The 23,315-nt window shown below is 37.8% G+C and overlaps 1 protein-coding gene across 1 annotated transcript; it reads left to right on the top strand.

Annotated features, from left to right (window-relative positions):
- Nucleotides 1–712: 712 nt before the first annotated feature.
- Nucleotides 713–15,908, top strand: COPS2 (COP9 signalosome subunit 2). The gene is made up of 13 exons (XM_053462300.1): nt 713–861; nt 4,099–4,212; nt 5,046–5,123; nt 5,558–5,683; nt 6,073–6,162; nt 6,709–6,786; nt 7,628–7,802; nt 10,915–11,093; nt 11,174–11,226; nt 11,635–11,732; nt 12,365–12,447; nt 13,310–13,368; nt 15,091–15,908. The coding sequence occupies exons 1-13, from the start codon at nt 808–810 to the stop codon at nt 15,233–15,235; spliced, it is 1,332 nt and encodes a 443-aa protein (XP_053318275.1). The 5' UTR covers nt 713–807; the 3' UTR covers nt 15,236–15,908.
- Nucleotides 15,909–23,315: the final 7,407 nt, after the last annotated feature.

Here is a 23,315-nt window from a genome sequence, read left to right as displayed (position 1 = left end):
AATAAATACGCTTCTGGAGGATGGACCTAGCAGGGTCTGCACGTGTATGATCTTACCTGTCAGTAAACGGCATATATAAGATATATAGAGCATATTAAAGTAAATCGAACCTATCTCATTTAAAACAATTGAACACTTAGATCTATTTAGTTTGGATATAGGTGCTGAGGGCAGGGGTTTCGCCAGCTTTCCAGTTGCTGCTAATTTACTATTTTCTGCTCCTTCTATACGCATTATTGTGACTTTGGGACTGTCATACTGACTTCTGACTTGGGCTCCTGGAAAAGAGGGACATTTGGAATGGATTTGAGGATCGAATAGAGAAGTCCCTCCTAATGCAAAGGAAGCACCCCTATTGGTTGAGCATTTGTGGTTTAAAATGAACATAATTCTATACACATATTCTTACTGTATAATATAATTTAATTGTATGCGTACTTAAGCGTGATATTCCAAGCTTATTAGGATGGATTAGAGAACATCTAATCAATTTGTATATTACTTTAAGGTGCATTTTATACTAATATATATATATTCGAATATATTCAATTTGCCTTCGTCAGCTGGCAAAACCGTTCGGCATTGCCAAATTTTCCAACCTTTACTTGAAAATGAAAGCGTTGCTAAGCTGGTTGCCAGGGAAATCTATTTCGAAGAATCAGCAGCTTCCTTCCTCTGTGCTCGTTGTCACAGTGAAATGTCTCCTCCGGGCGCGCAAAGCAGCGAGCTGGCAGTTCCAGGCTAGCAAATAATTCCAACGGACGCAGAGCATTCTGGGAGGCCCTCGGCTCCAGCTCCCCGGTCAAGATGTCTGACATGGAAGACGACTTTATGTGCGATGATGAGGAAGATTATGATCTGGTAGGTTATGCAGACCGGAGAGGTGCAGGGATGTGTCGGAGCTGTCCGAGTGGTTAGCTAGGTTTACCACATCCACCCGCTGCCGAGTAGAGGAAAGCGCACCCATGGCGGGACACTCGCTACACCCCACCCCCTTTCTTACCGAGTGTCCCTCAAGCCAAAGCAGACACAACGGAGTGTCCCTTCCAGTCGTCCCTCTGCGCTGCTGCTGTACGTTTATCTTTGTGAGCATAATAAAGATGGCGACTGCGGCTTTTATATGGACCCCGTACGCCCCAGTGCTGACTTATTTCGTGGCAGCTGCCTGCAGGCCCCGGAGTATTTTTCTAACTCCGCATAAATGTGTATGGTGTCCCCGCCAGCGGAAAGTAATAAGTCTCTTGTGCGTAACACCTGCTAAATGTGTATCTTGTTACAAGCACAAAAAAGCCTCTCCCCGATAGTCATTTGGATACACCTGACGCGATGAGCCCGTGACTGCACCTCATTGTATCTACACAATCCACGTGTAAACGGGTATATATGTTTTTAGAGGCTTTTGGAAAGTAATGTGTGACCCCGAAATGAAATAAAGGGGCTTATTCACTAAGTGGAGTCTCGTCAGGAGAGTTGAGTTTCAGCTCCTTGACTTCACTATGCGTTATGAAGGTCTATCCCCAGCGAGCTTCTGCAGCAAGTGATTGGCTGGCCCTGTATAATGTATAGTTTAAGTCAGCATGATGTCTTCTGAATGATGCGTTATGCGGGGCCTGCTCGGCCCTTCACGCCGGGGAAATCTGCCCTTGTTGCCCATTCATAATGAATAGTGAATTAGTTGAAGTCACAACTCTTGCAAACTCTCCTGTCAGCTCTCCCTTTAGTAAATAAACCCCATGGGAAGCAAATTTTGGGGCCTTAAAATGAACCCCTACCTATCCACCGCTTAAATATCTACTACGTTGGCATGGAAGGTGGCAAAGCTTTCTTATGTGGTTAAGAATGAATTTGGAGTAAGAGTAATGGATGCCAGGGCTCGATATGAAGCTGTCAGCTATTTGTTGGTTTATTCTTACAAGTCTCTGTTGCTCTGTCCGTAGAAAACTAAAACCAGTTTATTGGATACATTGTTTGGGGCAAAGGGCTCCGTGTCTGTATATCCATAGAATGCAGTGCATTTCAGGATTTAGAAGATATTAAACCTTTTAAAACCTTCGTGACGTTCCATGCTGTCATGGAAACGGTGGGCCAAAAACCTATGGGGACGGTATGAAATGTCATGAAGAAAGTTGTACCCGCCTGCTCCCGGTGCAGGGGATTGCATTGAACCGCCATTAGCCCTCCCCTCGCTGGAAGTCTTACGCAATCATGCAGCCTCAGTGGAGTTTAAAAAAAAAAAAAAACTTTAAAAAAAAAGTAATAAAATAAGATATCCAGCAGTAGGCTGGATCGCTGTTTTTTTGGAATGGATGCCTCGTCTGCTCAGTAAAGGTGACGCTCCATTCATGTATTGTGATCAGCCAGAGACTAACCAGCACCCCCAGAAAAGCATTTTGTGATTTATTTAATTGATTTTATTTGTGGGTGGGGGGGTCTGATCTTGCGCATGAAAGCAGGTGAATTACTTTCATCTCCCTCAGCCAAGTTGACAAGGGTGGTGGGAGTAGTGGTCCACAAAAGCGGCTGCACAAGAAGCAAAAGGCTGTCATACTTGTAAAAATGTATATTCTTTAATTTAAACTGTGTATATGGTATTATACACTTTATTTTCTGTGTCTCTGCCTTACCCTATTGATATGTGTCCAAATGCTTCTAGCGAAATAGAATCCTTTTATATCCTTATATATCCTTTTGTGGTGGGATTTTGTTCAACTAAACTAGTTTGGGGACCATTTTCATAGTAAAATATCAGGGGGGAAGTTTTTGTTTATTAATATTTTCATTATTAATGTATTCTTCATGGTAAATGTTGGACTATACATCTAAAAATGGTATCAGAATAAAGCTCTATCTGTCCTAGACAATATGTAATTTGTGTGGGTGCACAAAAAAGAACCATGGTTAAGGAAACATCCTCAGTAAAGAAGGGGTTAAGGAGCCAAGTTGATATTGTTTATTAGGTACTAGCAGTGAAATAAATACCCATTAATAAGGATTTGCGCATAGAGAGGGGATTCAGTAGGGATGCTTGTGTTTGTGCATTCGGATTTATACAGAGTTGAATTTTAACAAAATGTGCCAATTTCAGGAATTCATACGAATGTCCGAAAATATGGGAACAAAGCAAAGGGCCCCCGAATTTCCGTTTCAATTTTGTTGGTTTTTCACTCGCTCACTCTTACTCTCTCTCTCTCACACTCTCTCAATGTCTCCCTGCCTTCTCCACTGACTGCTTCCGTGTCCCTTTCTCGTTTTTGCATGTCTGGTTCTCCTTGTTGACCCTTCTGGTTCTCCTGTCTGTTGACCCTTCTTGTTCTCCTGTCTTCTTTCTTCGTACATTTCTCGGTGAACCAGGACTCTCTGTGAACTTCCGCAAAAAGGATGAAGGGGGGAGCCTGTCCATGTGGAAAAACAGATTAATGCAGATAGATTCGCTGAGAAAAAAGGTGCAGAAATGCTTCTTTTTCAATACAAATCTGTTTTCATATTCTGGCCTCCCGATGCCCACAAAAGGGCGGAGCCTCTGGGCACACCCTCTCCCTGTTCTTCCAATCAATGGAGCGCCAGGGTGTGTCTGGAGGCTCTGCCCTTTTGCGGAAGTTCACTGAGAAGCCAGGTTCGCGGAGAGGCAAGACGAAGAAAGAAGGTAGAAGAATAAGAAGAGGCAAGAGAAGAAGCGATGCTGTGGGAAAGGAGACAGACACGGAAGTGATTGATGGAGAAGGCAGGGAGACATTGAGAGAGATAGTGTGTGAGAGCGCATGAGGGTGACAACAGATTTAGTTTCTGAATGGAAAAATGTCTCTAAATCTCATCCAAAACAAAAAATGTTGTCTGAAAATGAATGGACTAAGAATGAAACCAAACATTTGTCCAAATCGTTTTTGTTCCATTTGCACAAGTCTAATGTATACTGTTTCAAAAAAATAGTCTAGGGATAAAGGGCTTTTAGAGAATTGTACAATTTCTGTGACATGAGCATGGTGCCTAGTTGTGTTTGCTGTCACTGCAGTGTGTAGTAAGGGAATCATTGTAAAATTGTAGGCAGTTTTACTGTATTCTCCTTATGGATCCATGTTTTTATCTTTGCCCTAAATGCAGGAATATTCAGAAGACAGCAACTCTGAGCCAAATGTTGATCTGGAAAATCAGTACTATAACTCCAAGGCTTTGAAGGAAGATGATCCAAAGGCGGCACTCTGCAGTTTCCAGAAGGTTAGCAGTGCCATATAGAAGCATTATATAGTATGATATATACTGTGTGTGTGTGTATATATATATATATATATATATATAATCTCTATCTCTCGGCAGGGTCCGGATACTGTATTTATTGCACAATGGTGTAGAGATACAAGCAGCCAGGCTTTATTAATATCCTGTATTACTAATGCATGACATGAATGAATTACGTGCTAATAATAGTAACATCGTGCCGTACATCAGCAGTTCCTTGATACAGAAATAAATAAAATGTGTCTTTCAGCTTTGGTTCTACAATTTCCATATAATTTATGGAACCTGTTTTCTGTACCTACTGGAACTAATTTAAATCGGATTATTTATAACACTATTATTACCGTCTAAACACACAAACTATGGATGTTCAGATTTAAGTCTAGCCAGAATGTCAATGTGTTGTCCTACTACTTGTCTCTTAAAAGCCTTACAATTAACAAAGTATCCTTGCTTATTCTAGAATAGTATAATCGAGAACTGTAAGAGGTACAGCCGTCGTCTCTAATTGTTCCTAATGACAAAATTAGGTCAACAACATTAGTTTAAAGATGACCTTTTTCTGGTTATTTCTATGTTCTGCATCCAAAATTTGTATATCTAACAGATATGTAATTTTAAAGCTTTGGTTTTTCCACCGACCCCTCTGGCTAACCTTGTAATTTTGTGTCTATTATTATTATTATTATTATTATTATTATTATTAAGCTTTCTTGCACAAAGAAACATGAGAAATAAGCTATCCTCTGAAATTTGGTAGAGTGTATTCTCTTATGTGTTAAATTCTTTAATTTTTTGTTTGTTTTTTTTAGGTTTTGGAACTTGAAGGAGAAAAGGGAGAATGGGGATTCAAAGCACTAAAACAGATGATCAAAATAAACTTCAAGCTGGTAAAATCAATGTGGTTATAATAGCTTGATGTTCTTGTAGGGCTTGTTTATAGATTAGTTTGGCATTATTTAAAGCATGTGATTTATATTTATATTTCTCTGCCCCTGCTTTTGGATAATTACACATTTCTATGACGTTAAGGCTGTAATATTCAGACTAGCTTTGGCTATTCCCGATCTCGGTTCATTCTGCCTCTGAATAGCTAACTTAGAAAAGCTTTGTATTTTATATGTTTATAATACACTACCTTCTGATCTTACTATATCAGTGTTTAGTTACATAAATGTCTTTTTTCCCTCTTTATATAGTACTTGTCAAAGTAATATAAGGAGCATATGTATAACATGTTCACATTTTAAAGGTTTAAATATTTTTTTTTTGTTTAATGAGAAAATATATAAGGTGGTGTTGTTTTTTTTTCCCCCCACAACAGACTAACTATCCTGAAATGATGAACAGATATAAGCAGCTGTTGACTTATATCCGTAGTGCTGTCACAAGAAATTACTCTGAAAAATCAATAAACTCTATCCTGGACTATATCTCCACATCCAAACAGGTTGGTTGTTGGGAGTGACATTAACGTTTACCTCTCATGCACAGCTTGTTTCTGTGTTTTAGAAAATACATATATGGGTGAAATGTTGATCAAGAAATAGCTTTACCTTTGCATTATGCAGGGCCAGTTCTTTTTACTGAAACAGCTTGCTGGGTTCAGCCCTCCATATTGTGTGTGTGTGTGTATATATATATAATTCTGCAACGTTGCACACAATTTTGAAATGCATTTTAATGTACGCAGGTAAATCACTTGGATATAAAGGAGCTAATTGTATACACGACTCTGGTGTCCTGAAAGTGGACATTATTAAGAAATTAGTACTCTATCACTAGTGTTTTTTAAATGTTGTAACATTTAAATCTGTTTGTTGTCTGTCTTTCCATAAGATGGATCTCTTGCAAGAATTTTATGAAACGACTCTTGAAGCTCTGAAAGATGCCAAGAATGACCGTTTGTGGTTCAAAACAAACACAAAGGTAATCACTTAAGTCAGTGGGGGAGGATGTAAATACACATGTTTTTGACGAATAGCAATATATATATATACATATATATATATATATATATATATATATGTGTGTGTGTGTATATGCGCTGGCACTCTCCAGTCTTAAAGAAGAAAATGGCTATTTTCAAACCCTGAAAACACGTTTTCCCGCATATTTCAATAAACTCTTTATTTTTTTTAAATGGCAGAGAGTGCTTTTTTTATTTTTATATCCATCCAAATTCATCAAAATCACAATTAGGAGTATCTCCTGCTCTAGATGATGTGGGAAACTAGCAGCGCGTTCTTTGATAAAACACATAACGTTCACATTACGTTATTTTTTGGGAAGGTATTAGTAATGCCAATTGCTTTGTCTTTATCAGAAATTATTACAATTAAGAAAATATTTTGTTCTGACTGTTACAAAGACAAAATGTTTCTAGTTGCTTGTGTTTTTTTTGCATTGATGACAATAATAACCTAAATAATTTGGCCAAAAAGCTTAATGCAGTTGTTTTTTTGTATTTTGCAGCTTGGTAAATTATACCTGGAACGAGAAGAGTTTGGGAAATTACAGAAAATTCTACGTCAGCTTCATCAATCATGTCAGGTATTTCATTGCTTCTACGCTGTAAATAACAAATTTGATCTGACTATGCATTTCTTTTTTTGATAGCCAAGGTTAACCACAGTTGAATGGAAATGACATTATCACATTAAACTTTGACATTATGACCTTAGTAAATTTTTAAGTCATTATTGAGCTATCATTAAAATAAAAACTCCACCATACTTCTCTTTTTTTAAAGTTGCATCCAGTTGTAATTACAGTCAGGTGATGACTCGTGCTGCACCACTCGTTACATATATTTTCTCATTTAGATGGATCACTAAGACATTCTCCAATTGCCAGAGGTTATTAGATTAAACCATTGTGTTTGCTAATTTGTATAATGCAGATTCAATTGGGATATCCTGTACAATAAAACATCTTCAACCATCTAAAAAAAAACTATATTTTTGTCTCATATGCCACATAAGGCTGTGTTTATAACTGCATGCAATTCTAGACAAACAATTGGCTTTTCAAATATGATACAATTACATAATTCAAGTAATACAATAGAAGCCAACATTGTACTAAATACAGGCCGTTTGAAGCTATACTCAAAAGAACTTCTTATTCTTTAAATAAGCAGAATTCTCTGCTTTGACATGTTAAGAGTGGATGCTTCCACCGGGTGAACAGGTAGTAAGAAGGGTCACGATGTGGATGGGGGCTCATGCCACAGGTAGTACAATTTTTATATTCTATCTACAAGTCGTTGGAATTGCTGGAAATTGACACAGCTTTGCAATTGGAGTCTTGGCTATTAGTTTAACAATTTTTTTTATGTAAGTTACACAAGCATTGGTGATTTATTCTTTTTATGTAATTTTAATATATTTAGACTGATGATGGAGAGGATGACCTGAAGAAAGGCACACAACTACTGGAAATCTATGCATTAGAGATTCAAATGTACACAGCTCAGAAAAATAACAAAAAGCTCAAAGCATTGTATGAACAGTCATTACACATCAAATCTGCAATCCCTCACCCTCTTATCATGGGAGTCATTCGAGGTAAGGTTTTGGAGGTGAATACATTTATCATTTTGTTAAACTGCTTGCCATGGTAGTGGTTGTTCTTATGATATATCTGATTTTTTTTCTTTTCAAAAGAGAATCGTTTCTTGCTTAGTTTTCAGACAGTGCAGCTATGAAGTTTTTTTTTTTCTTCTTCTTGGTAGCGAGTCAGTGAGGGCATATATTAAACTACTTCTCTCTGCACAGCTGAGGGCACACTACCTGTGCTTGCAGGGTTCATGTTGGTTTTAGTACACATTGTTTCTGTGCCATCATGTACAGGGCCAATCTGCTCTATTGGCTTTAAAACCCTTATACAGAAACTATTTACCATCTTATAATTTAACATTGAATTTGACAGCAAGTAAGGACTATTTTACCCATCTAATTTGCCTCTTTTTTTCTACTCTAAAGACTCAAACCTATCCCATTCTATGGGATATGTTTGCTTAACCTCTACTACATCTAATGGGAAGCTGTTCCACTTACATATATTTTATGGAGGTGGTCACACTTGCTGATGATCGATTAATCAAGGGCATTTGATCAGCAGCACTTGTCTGTCTGCTACTTAGCATCTTAATTCCTATGGAAGCAGTAAGGATGTACTTAGTTTTTCACACATGGCTTCTCCATTTTGACTTTCTTTTTTCTATGTAAAACCATAGAATTCAAAGATGGTGTACTTTCTATTTCACATGACTGTATTTAAGCCTCCTAGTAAAACTTCTTTACATTACATATTAACATCTGACCCTCTATTTTTAGGTTGTGACATTTTATCTTTTCTTTGAGTTGCATACAAGGTGCATATCTCTGCTTTTGAGGGCAGTATATGTGGTGTCTTGGGTGTGCTCCAGTGGGAAAAATCTGTCCTCTGGGTGCAGTGATTGGTTATCTATCTGCCACTGTAATTGTTAACTGCAATTAGAGGGAAAAGGTCCATATATCTTCAGGAAATAATCTTTTTTTGTTTCCCTAAATGTTCCCTAAATGTTCTGAAGTTTATATTTAGTGGATATGAAATTTAAAGTATGTATAGGGCACATGTATTTGCATTAAAGTATGCTTTGTATACACAATTAGTTTTTATAACAAGTGACTGTGGGTTAAGATACAATTAAAAGTACTTAATAGATCTGAATAGTTCACAGAGAGATCCTGATATCATCGGTATTCCTGTCAATTATATGAATGTATACAGAAGGTGTGTAAGTTGCTTAGTAACTGTAATAACATTTGCATAACCATCAGCAAATAAACCCTTCCCAGTGTGTCTGTAACTACATCTTAAATACCTTCCTATGTACGTCAGCAGCGGTTGTATGTCTGCTGATACTGTGCCATTAAAGCGGGTATTTTTAAACATTTATACGAATGTGCAGCCCCGGTCCCTGACGTAACAAGAGTAAACAGCTTGGTCTGTGATGAAGTCACCCTTGTGTAAACTGTCAAGCTGCAGCTTGAACCTCTAGATCTCCATGCTGGAGGCTTTAGCTGCCAACACTCGGATCTCTCGGCAGTGATCAATGGATCCAGATGAGAAGATGTAAGACCATGGCCACATTATATAAGAGGGATGTGTGCTTAAGCTGCTTAATTTTTCTCTAATGCCGCTTCCAGTGACCGGCATATAGTAGCTGGTCTCTAAATCCAATATTGTGCATTGCCTACTGGGAGCATGTGTCCCATACAGTGGAGATGAAAAGTCTACACACCCCTGTTAAGATGCCAGGTTCTTGTGATGTTAAAGAATGAGACAAAGATAAATCATGTCAGAAATTTTTCCACCTTTAATGTTGACCTATAACGTGAACAATTCAATTGCAAAACAAACTTAAATCTTTGGTGGGGGGGACTCCTCACAATAACCACTGTAGGTATTTCTAAAATAGTGACATGTCCACTTGAAATGTTCTAGTTTAAATTGATTCAAAACAATCAATGCTTGTGCATATTTAATTTAATTTTCTGCCCAGAAGGTCTCTCTTCTTTGACAGCCTGAGCCGGTCAACAACAAGCAGCAACTTAACAGTAGGGGAGAGAAAAAAAGACGATAAGATACCCTTGCCAGTAGCACACTTCCAGTTGAGTTTAAGATAGAACTATACAATGTAGCGTTTGGGAAGAGTCGCAGATCCACTTTAAACAGTTAGCCAGCAGTTCAGAAATCCATTTTCCCCTTCCCATTATATGATGCAAGCAGCTAGTTAGCGGGTGATTATTACTTTATCAGTTTCATACAAATTATGACTTGGCGGCGAGGAATGATAGCCTGGAGAAGATGCCTGCCGTTTTAGTATTTAGTACAGTTGAGGGAGCTGATGTTTAAAGTAAAATGTTTGGATCTTTGAAATCATATTGCAGTACATTGTTGGAAACCTTGCAATAGTTGGAAAGCTCAGGCTATTGCATTTCCAGCCGTATGCTGTGATCTAATGACGTAAAGGGACATAGCATATGTGCGTGTATTAGACCTGTTAATATTGGCATGCATATTTGTAGTGATTTTGCGGTTTTTATTTTTTTGGTTATCATAACTTACTATTTTTGACAACATTAACTGTCCATTACTCTCTCTGCAGTTGAAATGCATATGGGGAAAAAGACCAGTGTTTCTCTTAAAAGCAAGGCCAAATGAGTCCTAATGCATAGTAGGCTCACCTCGCTGCAGCATTTCTTATAAACTATTTACTAGTTTAATGCAAGAGTGCCTTGATATTGAAGATGTTAACTCTTACAAGAAAAGTAAGGTTTGCCCAATCATGAATGAGAAAGCAGGTGGCAAGAAGCGATCAACAAAGGATTACTTTTGAAATAATTATTAAGGTTTTGTTGTTTTTTTTTTTTTTGTTATAGGTGTTAAATATTTTTTCTGGCAAGCTAATAATTTGAGCAAAAATGTTTTTTACTTATTAGTACCCGGGTAGATATTAGGGTGGTACAGACAATACCAAATAATATATTCAGTAATGGAAAGCAGAATGTATAACAGAAGGCAGTGAAGAAGGGTAATTCTCACGTCCTGCGCAACTGTTGACATGTGACAGTAACATCCGTTTAACTGTGACAAAAAAGATACTTTACTAATTTTGTGTATATTTTTCAGAATGTGGAGGAAAAATGCACTTGAGAGAAGGAGAGTTTGAAAAGGCGCACACAGATTTCTTTGAAGCCTTTAAAAACTATGACGAATCTGGGAGTCCAAGGAGAACAACGTGTCTGAAGTATCTGGTCCTGGCAAACATGCTTATGAAGTCCGGAATAAATCCTTTTGACTCTCAGGAGGTATAGACTTTAGTTAGTGCTCGCAATTTTGTTCTGTAAAGCTGCTCAACAGATATTCTAATGTCTCAAATTTTTTTTAGGCTAAACCCTACAAAAACGATCCAGAAATTTTAGCTATGACAAATTTAGTAAGGTAAGCGTTTATTTTTGTTTTTTACCTTGTGGATACATTTTCAAGTACTCGTAACAATGAATAGAGGAAATATTAAATGCATATTTTTTATGTATACTCAAAGCGGGACAGATCTACAGACTAGGTAGACACAGCTTGTAAGATCTTAAACTTTTAGCAGTGTTTGCACCTATCTCTTATATCAGGCCCTATGGATGCATCCCCTGTTATATATATATATATTATTTGTTCTGGCTCAAAATTCTACAATGATTTGTCCAGCCCTGTATTCAACAGTGACATCACCCAGATTAAATCTATTGTGTAATTGCCTTGTGTATTATTACTTTCGTTACTTGTTTGCTGCAGGCCGATGATCATACTATTTGGTTATGTGGTGATTAATTGTCTCTTCTTTCTTTTATACAGTGCCTATCAGAATAATGACATCACTGAGTTTGAGAAAATTCTGAAAACAAATCACAGCAACATAATGGATGATCCCTTTATAAGGGAACACATTGAAGGTACGGTATATGTGTGTGTGAAAATCTAAAAGGCTATTTAATACGTTTTACATTTTAAAAGGATAAAGGTAGTGCCCTGCCCCGTAATCCTGGTGGGTCTGTCAAATGTATTGTCTGTTTCTTTTTTTCTACATTTAGCTTGGTCTGTACAGTGTCTGAAAGATTAACCTTCACTTTGGAAATTAAGCATTTTCCACCTTACAGCAGTCAGTTTGGGGAAAATATGCCTTCCAGATATAGTTTACAATAGTTTATTTATAAACAGGTTGTGTTTTTTTCATTATTATGTACCTATGTTGGGACTGGGCAGTCTGAAGAGTAATTGTGCATTTCCCTGTGGTGATCTGGTAGGAAGCAGGGAGATCTGTGCTTCAATCTGCCTTGCCACCTATAGATCTTGGTGTGAAACGAATGTGATCACCAGGTCACGGCAGCATAGGCTGGTGCTGTAAATCTCCATTAAGTGCATCGGACGAGAAGAGACAGAATGAGAGAGATCTGTAGCACAGAGCCCCAAGCTATCACTAGACACCTTTTCAAGTTATTATCTCTGGTTACACCATGAAGTTGTGCATTGTATTATTACTTACCTTAGTAATAACATTTTCATGTGTTTTTTTTTTTCATTGCAGAACTTTTGCGGAATATCAGAACACAAGTCCTTATTAAACTAATTAAGCCTTATACGAGAATACATATTCCTTTCATTTCAAAGGTGAGAGCATGCGTTCACACTATAATTTAACCCCTTCAGGACCGGCGTTTGCGTACTGTGTCTTCCCTTGAAGACCGCAGTTTTAAAAAAAAATATTTTAATTCGTGATTCGCTTCAAAGCGATCACGTGCACGGAATTGAGGGGGAGTGGCTGCTACGGATCGCTGGGGACATCCAGCGGTCAGTAGCAGCCGCCTTGCGATCCCAGTGTTCATAGCGACGCTGGATCGCGCATCATCGATTACGTACCTGGTACGTCCCGGTCTGGCGGTGACCTATGACCAGGAAGTACCAGGTACGTCCCGGTCTTGAAGGGGTTAAAGTGTTACTGTCTAGTGTTACTGTCTAAAGCCCCGCCGTTCGGGATATATTGTAAATTGTATTCAGGAGATACTCTTGTTTGCATGTCATTAGGTCTTGCATTCTTCCATTTATTATATAGTGTTTTATGTATAGCTTCTTAATGTGTAATGCTATACAAACCTATATAGGCTTTCACAATGTCTCCCAAGGGTCCACCAGAAGTCCTGGCTTTGAGAATCATCTCAACCAACTCTTTGACTCCTCTGCTTCATTTTGGTTATAAAATCCTCTGTTTTGGAGGGAGGCCACAAAGGGTAACTTGGTTATGTCCTATTACCATTAGAGAGCTTTACTCAATGTTTTATTAATATGTTAATATCTTTATTAATATGTTAATATCTTGTTTAAAGAAAGCAAATGCTTCCCTGATACCCGAGGGAGAAGGAAATAAACAAACTACCCGAATTCCCTTTAATACCAGAATGTGTAATCACTGACCTGCAGAATTACTCTTCACTCTCTCTAAATCTTGACCGTATGTTTTTCTTCTTTTCTCCAGGAACTAAACATAGACGTGGCTGATGTTGAGAGTTTGCTGGTGCAGTGCATACTGGATAAGTATGTCATACTATGTATACTATGTGTTTACAAAGAAAGTACTGCATTTTTGTACTAGCAGTGCTGATTGTGTAATGCCATTTCTGGCATGGTTGCCATCTACTCTGGTCAGTAGTCCAGTAGTAGTTAGAGGGTTTGGTTTAAGTATGATTCATACAGGGCAGCAGGATTTATAATCTATGCTGTGTTATACATTTTTCATGCATATCTCCAGTTAAAGGTAGTGTTCCATTGATGTTGCTGAATGGCCAGACTTTTCCTAAAATCCACTTTTCAATTTAGTAACAACTTGTCTCTCACACTTTTTCTGGGAACACATTATTGTCGTGTCACAAGCAGGTACTGCCATATTTTCATTACAAATATCAGATTAAAAATGCTGTTTTCTTTAAAAAAAAAAAAAAAAAACACAAAAAAAACCCAAACAACGGCATATGAGGCATTTGTGTACTGCTTACAGAGGAGGGTGAGTATCCTTTGGCCCATGGGGCAAGCCCAGCCAAATAAAATAACGGTGCTTAAACATATTTGGAAGAATTTGGTCATTTATTTCATTACTGGAAATCATTCTAATTAGTGTTAAAGGCTGTTGTACTGTACAGTAAGGACAGTGAGATCCCTGATAGGATCCAGTATTGGATCCTGGTCCATGTTCGAAGACTCGTGTATTAGGTGCATTTACATAACTTGCTGATGTGAATAAAAGCACGCAGTACTAGTGTGAGGCTTTAAGACTTTGATCATCTGCCGGTCATATGATCTTCCGTGTATGCAGCAGAGTAGTGTCGTGATAAAAGGACCAGCATGCCTTCATGTTATCAGTGATTTATTGGGAAAGTCATGGATTACTGGAAAGTCTATTAGACAACTCACATTACAATCGTATAGATACCCACCAAATGAATCACCAAGGTTTAAGTCTTGATTGTTTTCTGGTAAAGGTACACAGACAGAAATATCTCCTGCGCCATGCAAAGGTTTCAGAAAGTTGAAGCCTTGGTTCCAGGAGCGCAGTTGTTAGCGGAGATACATTTTAAGAGTGATGCATGGTGAGAGAGTATTACAGTCTGCAGTGAAATGAGATTTGAGTACAGCCAATTTCATATACTTTATCTAGTCAGCGCTGTAAGAATGTCAGTTATCTATACCAGGGCCTGCATTTCATTTACATTATATCCTAATGCATGCATAATTAAGTTTCATGGATCATCAGTAGAGAGTGGTCTTGGGAACACGGCTTTGCAGCTTATTCACTAAACCAGGAGTTAGGAGGTGAAATTTTATTTTTTTAAACATTTCGTTTACTTAAATATGCCTTATGAATGGTGTAATCCAGAGAGTCTTCTCTGCCGTGAAGGATAACCAGCTTCTGATTCAGTGAGATGGCTTTCAACAAATCTCTCTGACTTGGAATTATCAGAACATTATTGGCCCTTCTTGCAGGGAATGCTCACTGAGGGTGACTCTTCATAAGGCAGAGTTAAGTTGTCTAGATGACCTGATTCTTCTTTACTCAACTCACCTGCAATTCCACCTTGTGTAAATACCTTTGTGTATTGTATTATTTTGAGGACTATCAAACCTCATCCATTGTATATTCAACTTTCAATTGAAGTCAGGAGCTGATGATTCATTCCTTACATTGTACAGACCACTTATCTTAATAAACCGTTCAATCTACACTTCCTTCAATATCTTCTTTTTTTTCTTTTCCCCCCGCAGCACTATTCATGGCCGGATCGATCAAGTGAACCAGCTCCTTGAACTGGACCATCAGAAGAGAGGAGGCGCACGATACACTGCATTAGATAAATGGACCAACCAGCTCAATTCTCTCAACCAGGCTGTAGTCAGCAAGCTTGCTTAACAAGGACCGAGCTTTTACAAATTAGAAACTAAAGTACTTAAGGCAGCAGTGCAGTGATGTAACCCTTAACGTGAACTGGAAATGGCAAAACTACTGCTCGCTAGTGTGCTCTGAAAAAAAAATATATATATATTGGAGCGCTTGGCAGAACCGCTTTGTGATCAGCCGGTTTGTGTTTCTCTGCTGCGTTTATCCCGAGAAAAAAAAAAATCAAAACAGCTTTAACCTCCGGAAGATAACCAAAATATAATGGGAAATGCTGTGTTGTCATCCTTCCCTAAACATGCGGCATCCTAGTAAATTTTGCCAACGGCAAACCGTGGCCATGAGAGGGAGATTTTGTCATGATTTTAAATATATACACTGACATGTTACTGTTGGTTCAATTTCAACCTATTTTACCTGCAGAAAATGTCTCCTGAAATATCCTGCAATAACTTGAAAAGGCATATCTTTGGAACACTTCCTTTTCTCATGTATAAACTGATACATTAGCTGCATTTTGCAAATTGTCAACACCCCCCCCCCCGAAAATGTGTCCGTATATATATATAAATCTATATATTTCTGTACCTGCAGTGTAGTAAAACATTTAGGAAAGAGCCCGTACTTACAGTGGCATACTGTCACTTGGGTGAAAGCAGCAAAATAAACAGTGCAGCTCAGAAATGACCATTTGCTTTCCTGCGTGTTTTTTGCATCAGAAAGGGATATTTCGTAGTTTTGTGTGCAAGCTGGTATTTTCTGTTGTATCCACGAGCATTCACTTTTGGGTTAGATCCCTAAACACTTACCTTGGGGGGGGGGTGAAAATGATCTCAACCATGGATGTACGGAAGGTTCTTAAATCAGAATCTGTTACATCATATTGCATCATAGCCCAGTACATAGGAAAGAGTAGTCTTACTGCACTCGGATCATATGTTATGTATCTATCAATGCTAAAATGCATAGAGATACAATTGGACCCCTAATACTCACCGCTCACTTCAGAATATTGTTGGGGGGGTTCTCTTGATGAGCCCACTTTGGTTGTTTTTATTACATTTTGTAAAGATTTTTGTTTATCACAAGGATGGTTGCCATTACTACTTGGTACAGATGAATAGGAAACTCCCCACCGCTGCATATTTCAAATAAAAGATTGGTTATTTTTTCTTTTTAGTTAATGGACAGTGTCATTTTTTTTCTGCTGAAAACATATTTTAATGGCCTTATTGGTGTTTTTTTTTTACTGTCTTTATAAAGGAATGTTATAAACCCACAGCAACAGCTCATCAGTGTATTTTATACTTAAAGTAAGTTGATAAGATAAACATTGCTGGTCATCACCCTTTAGGGCATGCCTGCTTTTTAAAATATATTACCAAATTGGATTCTGTATACTGGAATAATGTGCACGCAGTGGTGTATTTTTTCTTTTAAGACTATAAAAAGGAAGTTTGATTTCTTAAAATGTCAGTGGCTTTTAAGAGAAAAGTCTTTGGTTCCATGTATAACAGGCTAGCTATAATACAACATTGTAACAGGGGCAAGAAATAAGCCAATTGTTTTGAATACAAAGCTCTTATTTACAGACGTTTTGCAGCCTTAAACGATCCAGAGGAAAGTGGGAAAACGTAGAAATAGCGCTGTGGGCACATTTTAATTGCAAATCATAGAATTTAGTATCTGAATGCACAAAGCTAGCAGTATAACGTGGTGGGTGTCTACATTTTAGCTTCCAACAGCCGGTATTTTAAATTGCCTTTCTGAACCACAAATAGAAAAGCCAGAAAACACCCATTATGAAAAAAAAAAACTCTTAACTGTGAAAAAACAATAAGGAAATAATATTTGAAGTAAATGTTGAGAAGCGCTGTAAGGTTATGCATGGTAGATTACCGGAACAAGTGACACATCAAATGGTAGGTATGTTCTTTCTATAAATATGCTGAAGGTTTACTCCTGAGGAAGTATTTTTCAGTAAAAAAAAAAACCCCTGTTTTACATGAAAGTTGTCTTTTTCTAGCAGCTGCCTTCTGATGTTAAGCAGATTTCATCTCATAGGCAAATATACATTGAGCCTTAGGTGGGTTTATGATGGAACCCAGTGGAGACCTATGTGTTAGTCCATGAAATACGCTAACATGTTTAGAAATGGCATGTCCTTGGCAGTCCAACATAGGAGGGCTAGAGAACATCTATATATATTAGCACCAGTCATGTAAAAAGATACTACTAAATATCAAGGAGACTCTTGTTATTGCATTTGAAATCTGCAATTATGAAGCTGCTGGCATTTCTGAGATGACTATCCGCACAGTTATTCATTAAAAAGACAAAAATAGCACGCGCACATGTGTTGAGTTGTTGTGTTTAGTGTTTTGACTATAGTTGGCTCCCTCTGCTTATACAGGCCATGCGTGAATGTTCTATGGATGCTTTGACACTTTATTATATAATTTTGGTAATGCAATAAACTACAGTATTATCAAACCGACATCTAAGTTAATATTACACTTCATTGCTATATTAAGCAAACTACTCTACTCGGTATGTGATACATGGTTGGCAAAGGGAACCCCAGGAGCTGACCATGTAGACCACATAGAGGAAATGTTCCTGTAGTGTCGAGGAGTCTGTGGTTCTGCTGCGGAGCTCCCCGACCTCCATCTCACCAGGTCCCAGTGGAAGCTTTGTGTGGCTAAGAGTATGCACAAAGCTTCTGTTAAAGAGGAAATCTGAATGTTTACAATTAAGCTGGCTCTGGGGGGATGAGAATTCTTGTCTGCCCCTTCCTCCAATCATTTTTCTACGTTTTTTTTTTTAAATCACGCTTTATATATATATATATATATATATATATTGATCTCTGAGAATGCTGATGAGGTAGATGGGACTGCAAAAGTGGGCACCAAGGATTCAAAAATTATTTGAGCATTTATATTTTTTTACCTATAATTTATGTCTGCAATTGAACCTCTTATTTACCCAACTATGGATTGTGTATACATTGATTCTGTTTACGATCTACATCTATGTAATACATATATATGGTAAATTTACTAAGGTGGTTGGGAGCTTTTTGAGACCATTATTTGTCATTGCTTTTTACTATTTTTTGGAACGTGTCGAGAAATAAAAGGGGAACTGTAGAATCAGCTCAATTATATTTATTTATATATATATATATATATATATAATATAATATAAATTGCACATACAGTTTGTCTTAATATCTTGAATCAAAAAATACATAGCTATTTCCATTGGTAAAGTGTAAATTCTTTAATATTAATCACCTTAATTTAACTATAAAAATTCAGAAAATTGTCCTAGTCTCCCACATGGGTAAATGAGCATCAACCCCCACCACTCCAAGGGTTCAAGAGAAACATCCAGCAATTTTGTTAAAAAAATTTTTATTACTAGTATTATGTGTTTTATTTTTTATATATATATAAGCCCATTTATGAAAGACATTTATTAAAGCAAAATGAGATACCACCAAGTTTTTATCAGTGCTAACCTACATCTCTGTATACTGCATTGTATTTTATGCTCAATGATTATTTTTCAATGGGAATTCCCCTTTAGTACCTTTTACTAAGTAATAGTTTGCCTTTTTTCCGTGATCTTAAAAAAAAAAAAAAAAAAAAAAAAACTTTAGAATTACTAGCGACATTTTAGAAGACCTGTGTCCTACACAATGTCAAAACACATAGATTAGCATTTGATGTAGAATTTAGAATAAGCTCAACGACATTCCTTAAAATCCATTCTGTATTAAATAACAAAGGCTCGGTTGTTTCATAAAACTGAACAATGAGCTATAGATTTCAGAGTCTACATTAAGTTCTCCCACTGACCGTGACTTTCACTGAACTCTGTCAAGAATAAAGTTCAGTTTTTGCACTAAATGTGTTGTTAAACTATTGTAACTAAAAGGTTAGTAGTATTGTGTTTTAAATGCTCACAGATTTATTATTATATTCCACCATACGTTTATATCCTTTAGTGGAGGTTCTACGGTTGTTAGGGATATATGTAATATTTGTTGCAAAAAGTCTTGTAAATGGTAACTTATGATTTATTTCTATGTTTCAAGCAAGTAATTGCCTACAGATGATCTTGTGCTATTTGTGAAGCTGGTTATCACTACTCGGAAGCACCAATTGTGTCACAAGTGAAGCAGTGTGCAACTTAATTCAATATTTGTGCCGCAAATGGCCTCAAACATCCTTATGCAAGCCACGCGGTGTGACAAAAAGTTTTTATTTGCGACAATATTCTGCGGCACTTCTGATATTAGCTCGGGCTCATGCTGCCATTAGTCCCGTGTGGGGCTAGGAAAGACAGCTGTAAGAAAGCTAGATTTGCTGCCTGTAAATCAGACTGGGAAAAAACGGGAACTGGCGGACACCCATGCAAAACTTGGTGCTTTCCAGTGCTTCTGCGTTCCACACAGCCTTTCAGCGTCATTAAATATAGTTATTGAAATTTAAGACCAAGAGTGTTTTTTTGCCTTGGTTACTTGCCTGATTACGTTGGGCCAACAGTAAGGTTTGGTGGAGGAGGGATAATGGAATGGGGCTGTTTTTCAGGGCTTGGCCCCTTATTTCCAGTGAAGGGAAATCTTAATGGTTCGGCATACCAAGACATTTAAGACAACTTTGTGGGAACAGTTTGGGGAAGAACATTTTCTATTCCAGCATGACTGTGCCCCAGTGCATAAAGCAAGCTCCATAAATACATGGTTTGTTGAGTTTCGGGTGGAAGAACTTGACTGGCCGCACAGAGCCCCGACCTCAACCCTATAACACATGTTTGGTGTGAACGGGAATGGCGATTGGGAGCCAGGCCTTCTCATCCAACATGAGTGCCTGACCTCACAAATGCTCTACTGGATGAATGGAGAAAAATTCTAAAGAAACACTCCAAATTCTTGAGGAAAGACTTCCCGGAAGAGTGGAAGCTGTAATGTCTGCAAAAGGGGAACAAACTTCATATTAATGTCTATGCATTTACAATGTCATGAACGTCCCTGTTGGTGTAATGGTCAGCTGTCCCAATACTTTGTAATTGCAGGTGGGGGTCTATTAGGCTACAATGCTTCAAGTAGCCAATTTGTGTCGAGAATAGTAATATATAAGTACTTTAATACGCCGCCTTCTTAAGTGGGGCTGTCCGGGACGGTAAACTGTTACCAGTTGCCAATGACCTTTATTAAGGAAAAGCAACTGTTTATGGGACAAACGGTCACATAACTAATTTGATTTTCTTAACTCATCACTGGGATGCACATACAATTGGTTTCTACTATGTACATACAAAAAAATGTAACCTGTAAAAACATACATAGGTTTGTTATATACAGCACATTGACAATTGTGAATTAAGACTGAATTTAGCAACACCAAAGCGTGCTGCTAGGCCACAGTGTTTTGTCAGGATACGGGCATTTTAATGTAACCGTTTTGTCCCTAATTTGGAAATACTGCTCTGTAACCTTTACGTTTTTTCCCCATAAAAAAAAATCTCACATTGTGTACATAAGTACAGGCTTTAGAGAGTGTAAAATACCTTTATTGCTGTCATTTTGCAAAAGTCAATATTCGATGCAGTTAAACATAATTAACCTTTTCTAGGTTGATAAGGTACGGCCTGGTGTGATAGGCATTCTGTTTACGAAGACTAATAAACATTGCATGTCATAGGACCATATGACAAGGCAGGAGATATATATTTGAAAATGCTGTAAAGTAAGATTGCTTTCACAGAAGAAAAATCAAATCAGTATTTCATGGGTCATCAATTAATCGAGACTTCATTTAAATAGCTCGCTAGCACCATCCCCTCTATCTTTCCCCATCTCTTATTCCCAAAAGACGCTTGTCACGGCTGTACAGGTCTGTTTCACCCACTACTAACCCTTTGTAACCATTTACATTCAAAATATCATTCCTAATATTATGGAATGACCTTTTCCCAGAAATAATTCACTTTTCTCCACTTTTTATGTTTTTTTTGTTTAATAACAAAATGAAGTTTACGTTTGTAGGAACGTTTTTAAAAGGAAGCTCTACTTTTTCCTTGTACTGTTTAGGTAGAGTAAAAACAAACCCTTAAGGGTTAAACATTTTCTTTTACCACCTCTTTAGTATTTAGTATTCTGGTTGTTCATTCCCTTTCTAAAACCAAAACAAATACAATGAATCTTAAAAAAGGAACGCATAAACATTTTTTGTCTCCTAAACCGAACATATACATCTCTTCTCGCCGCCTTGTGATTTTTGCAAGAAGGGGTTAAAACTATTTTACATATTACACATACGTACATAAATGCAGGCAAAACAAATGCAAAGGTGATATATTAAAATAACTCCAGGGTGCTTTCATGTGTTTGTAATCCTGATTTTAATATAGGGTGTTAAAATACCTTTCCCATGGCATGCACATTGGGTGGGATTTTAATACAGATATATATTGCTTTTTCAATTAAATAGGTTTATTTTGAGTATCAAACTAAAAAGTCGGATTTTGGGAAACAGGAGAGATCCTTTTAGTTTGTTTAGATAATGAACGCTTTTCTGCTTAAATATACACATGGTAATCATCTGTTGTACAGTGCTGCGGAATATGATAGTGCTATATCAATCAATAAATCACTTCCTTAATGAAGGTCTGAGACATTGTTCCTATTTTAAATAGTGTCCCCATCCTTAAAAATGAGAGAATACCTGAAAATTAGTAATAGAAATGTTTTAGTTTCTAGTTATTGGGATTTCAGTGATGCCAGTTAAAGTGGCAAATAGCACTGTTCTTTAGTGTATGAAAAACCTTTGTTCTGCGTCCTCCAAAAATACTGGCAGCATGAACACTTCTGGTTAATCTTCTAGCGTATTCCAACTGGTTACTGGGGTTATATGTGATCCACAAGTGTCCTATTGTTAGTATACTATATGACCAAAATTATATGGACACCTGACCATCACGCGTATATGAGCTTGGATATCCCCCCCCCACACACACACACAAACACACATTTGAGGCTATAACAGCCTCTACTGTTCTCCAAAGGCTTTCCACAAGATTTTGGAGTGTGTGAGGACCATGATTTTACGGACCTTGCTTGCGCACAGGGACCCAGTCATTATGGAACGGGAAAGGGCCTTCCCCAAACAGTTTCCACAAAGTTGGGAGCATACACTAATCTAAAAAGTATTTGTATACTGTAGCATTCACATTACACTTCAGTGGAACTAAAGGGCCATAGCCCAAACCCTGAGAAACAGCCCCAGACCATTAATGCTCCCCCACCAAACTTCAGAGTAGGTACTATGCATTCTGGAAATGTAGAGTTCTCCTGGAAAACTCAAAGATTTCCAGCTAGCGAAGATTCAAAGTCCATTGGCGGTGTGCTTTACACTACTCCACCTGACACTTGGTGTTGTGTATAGTGATCTGCTCGGCCATGGAAACCCATTTCATGAAGCTCCTGACACACAGTGCTTGTGCTGATGTTGCTTCCTTTGGAACTGTTATGAGTGACGCTACAGAGGACAGGTGATTTTTACACACTACGTGCTTCAGCACTCAGCGGCCCTGCTCTATGAGTGAGCGTGGTCTTCAGCTTCATGGCTGAGCTGTCACTGCTAGATGCTTCCACTTCCAATAATAGCACTTACAACGGACATGGGAAGATCTAGCAGGGAATGTACATGTGCAAAGCACAACGGGATGTATAGCTGAGCAAAGGGGTGTGCCTTGTGTACATTGAAGCTTTCATAGTTCTCTCTATCATATTACAAACAATACAAAAATGAAAAAGGAGATTCTCAAACAAACCAACACGAATCCAGGGTTCTTTGGTCGACATTCACAACTCAATGTTCTAGATGGAGCACAGGCGGTCCACGTCCCATCTTATAGACAGAATATCAAGTCTGGAAGAAAACATAAACCAGAAGATGAATAGAAGAAGCAGACGTATGACAATGAGCCACCAAGACACTGGAGATGGAATCAAATGACCTCAGGGCTTATAGCAAAAGAATTCTCTAAATGTTTTTAAACTGGCTGAAAAAAGGACCATTGC

Source organism: Spea bombifrons, chromosome 4 (assembly GCF_027358695.1).
Source record: "Spea bombifrons isolate aSpeBom1 chromosome 4, aSpeBom1.2.pri, whole genome shotgun sequence".
Classification (NCBI taxonomy): Eukaryota; Metazoa; Chordata; class Amphibia; order Anura; family Pelobatidae; genus Spea; species Spea bombifrons.
This window is presented reverse-complemented; position numbering and strand designations above follow the sequence as displayed.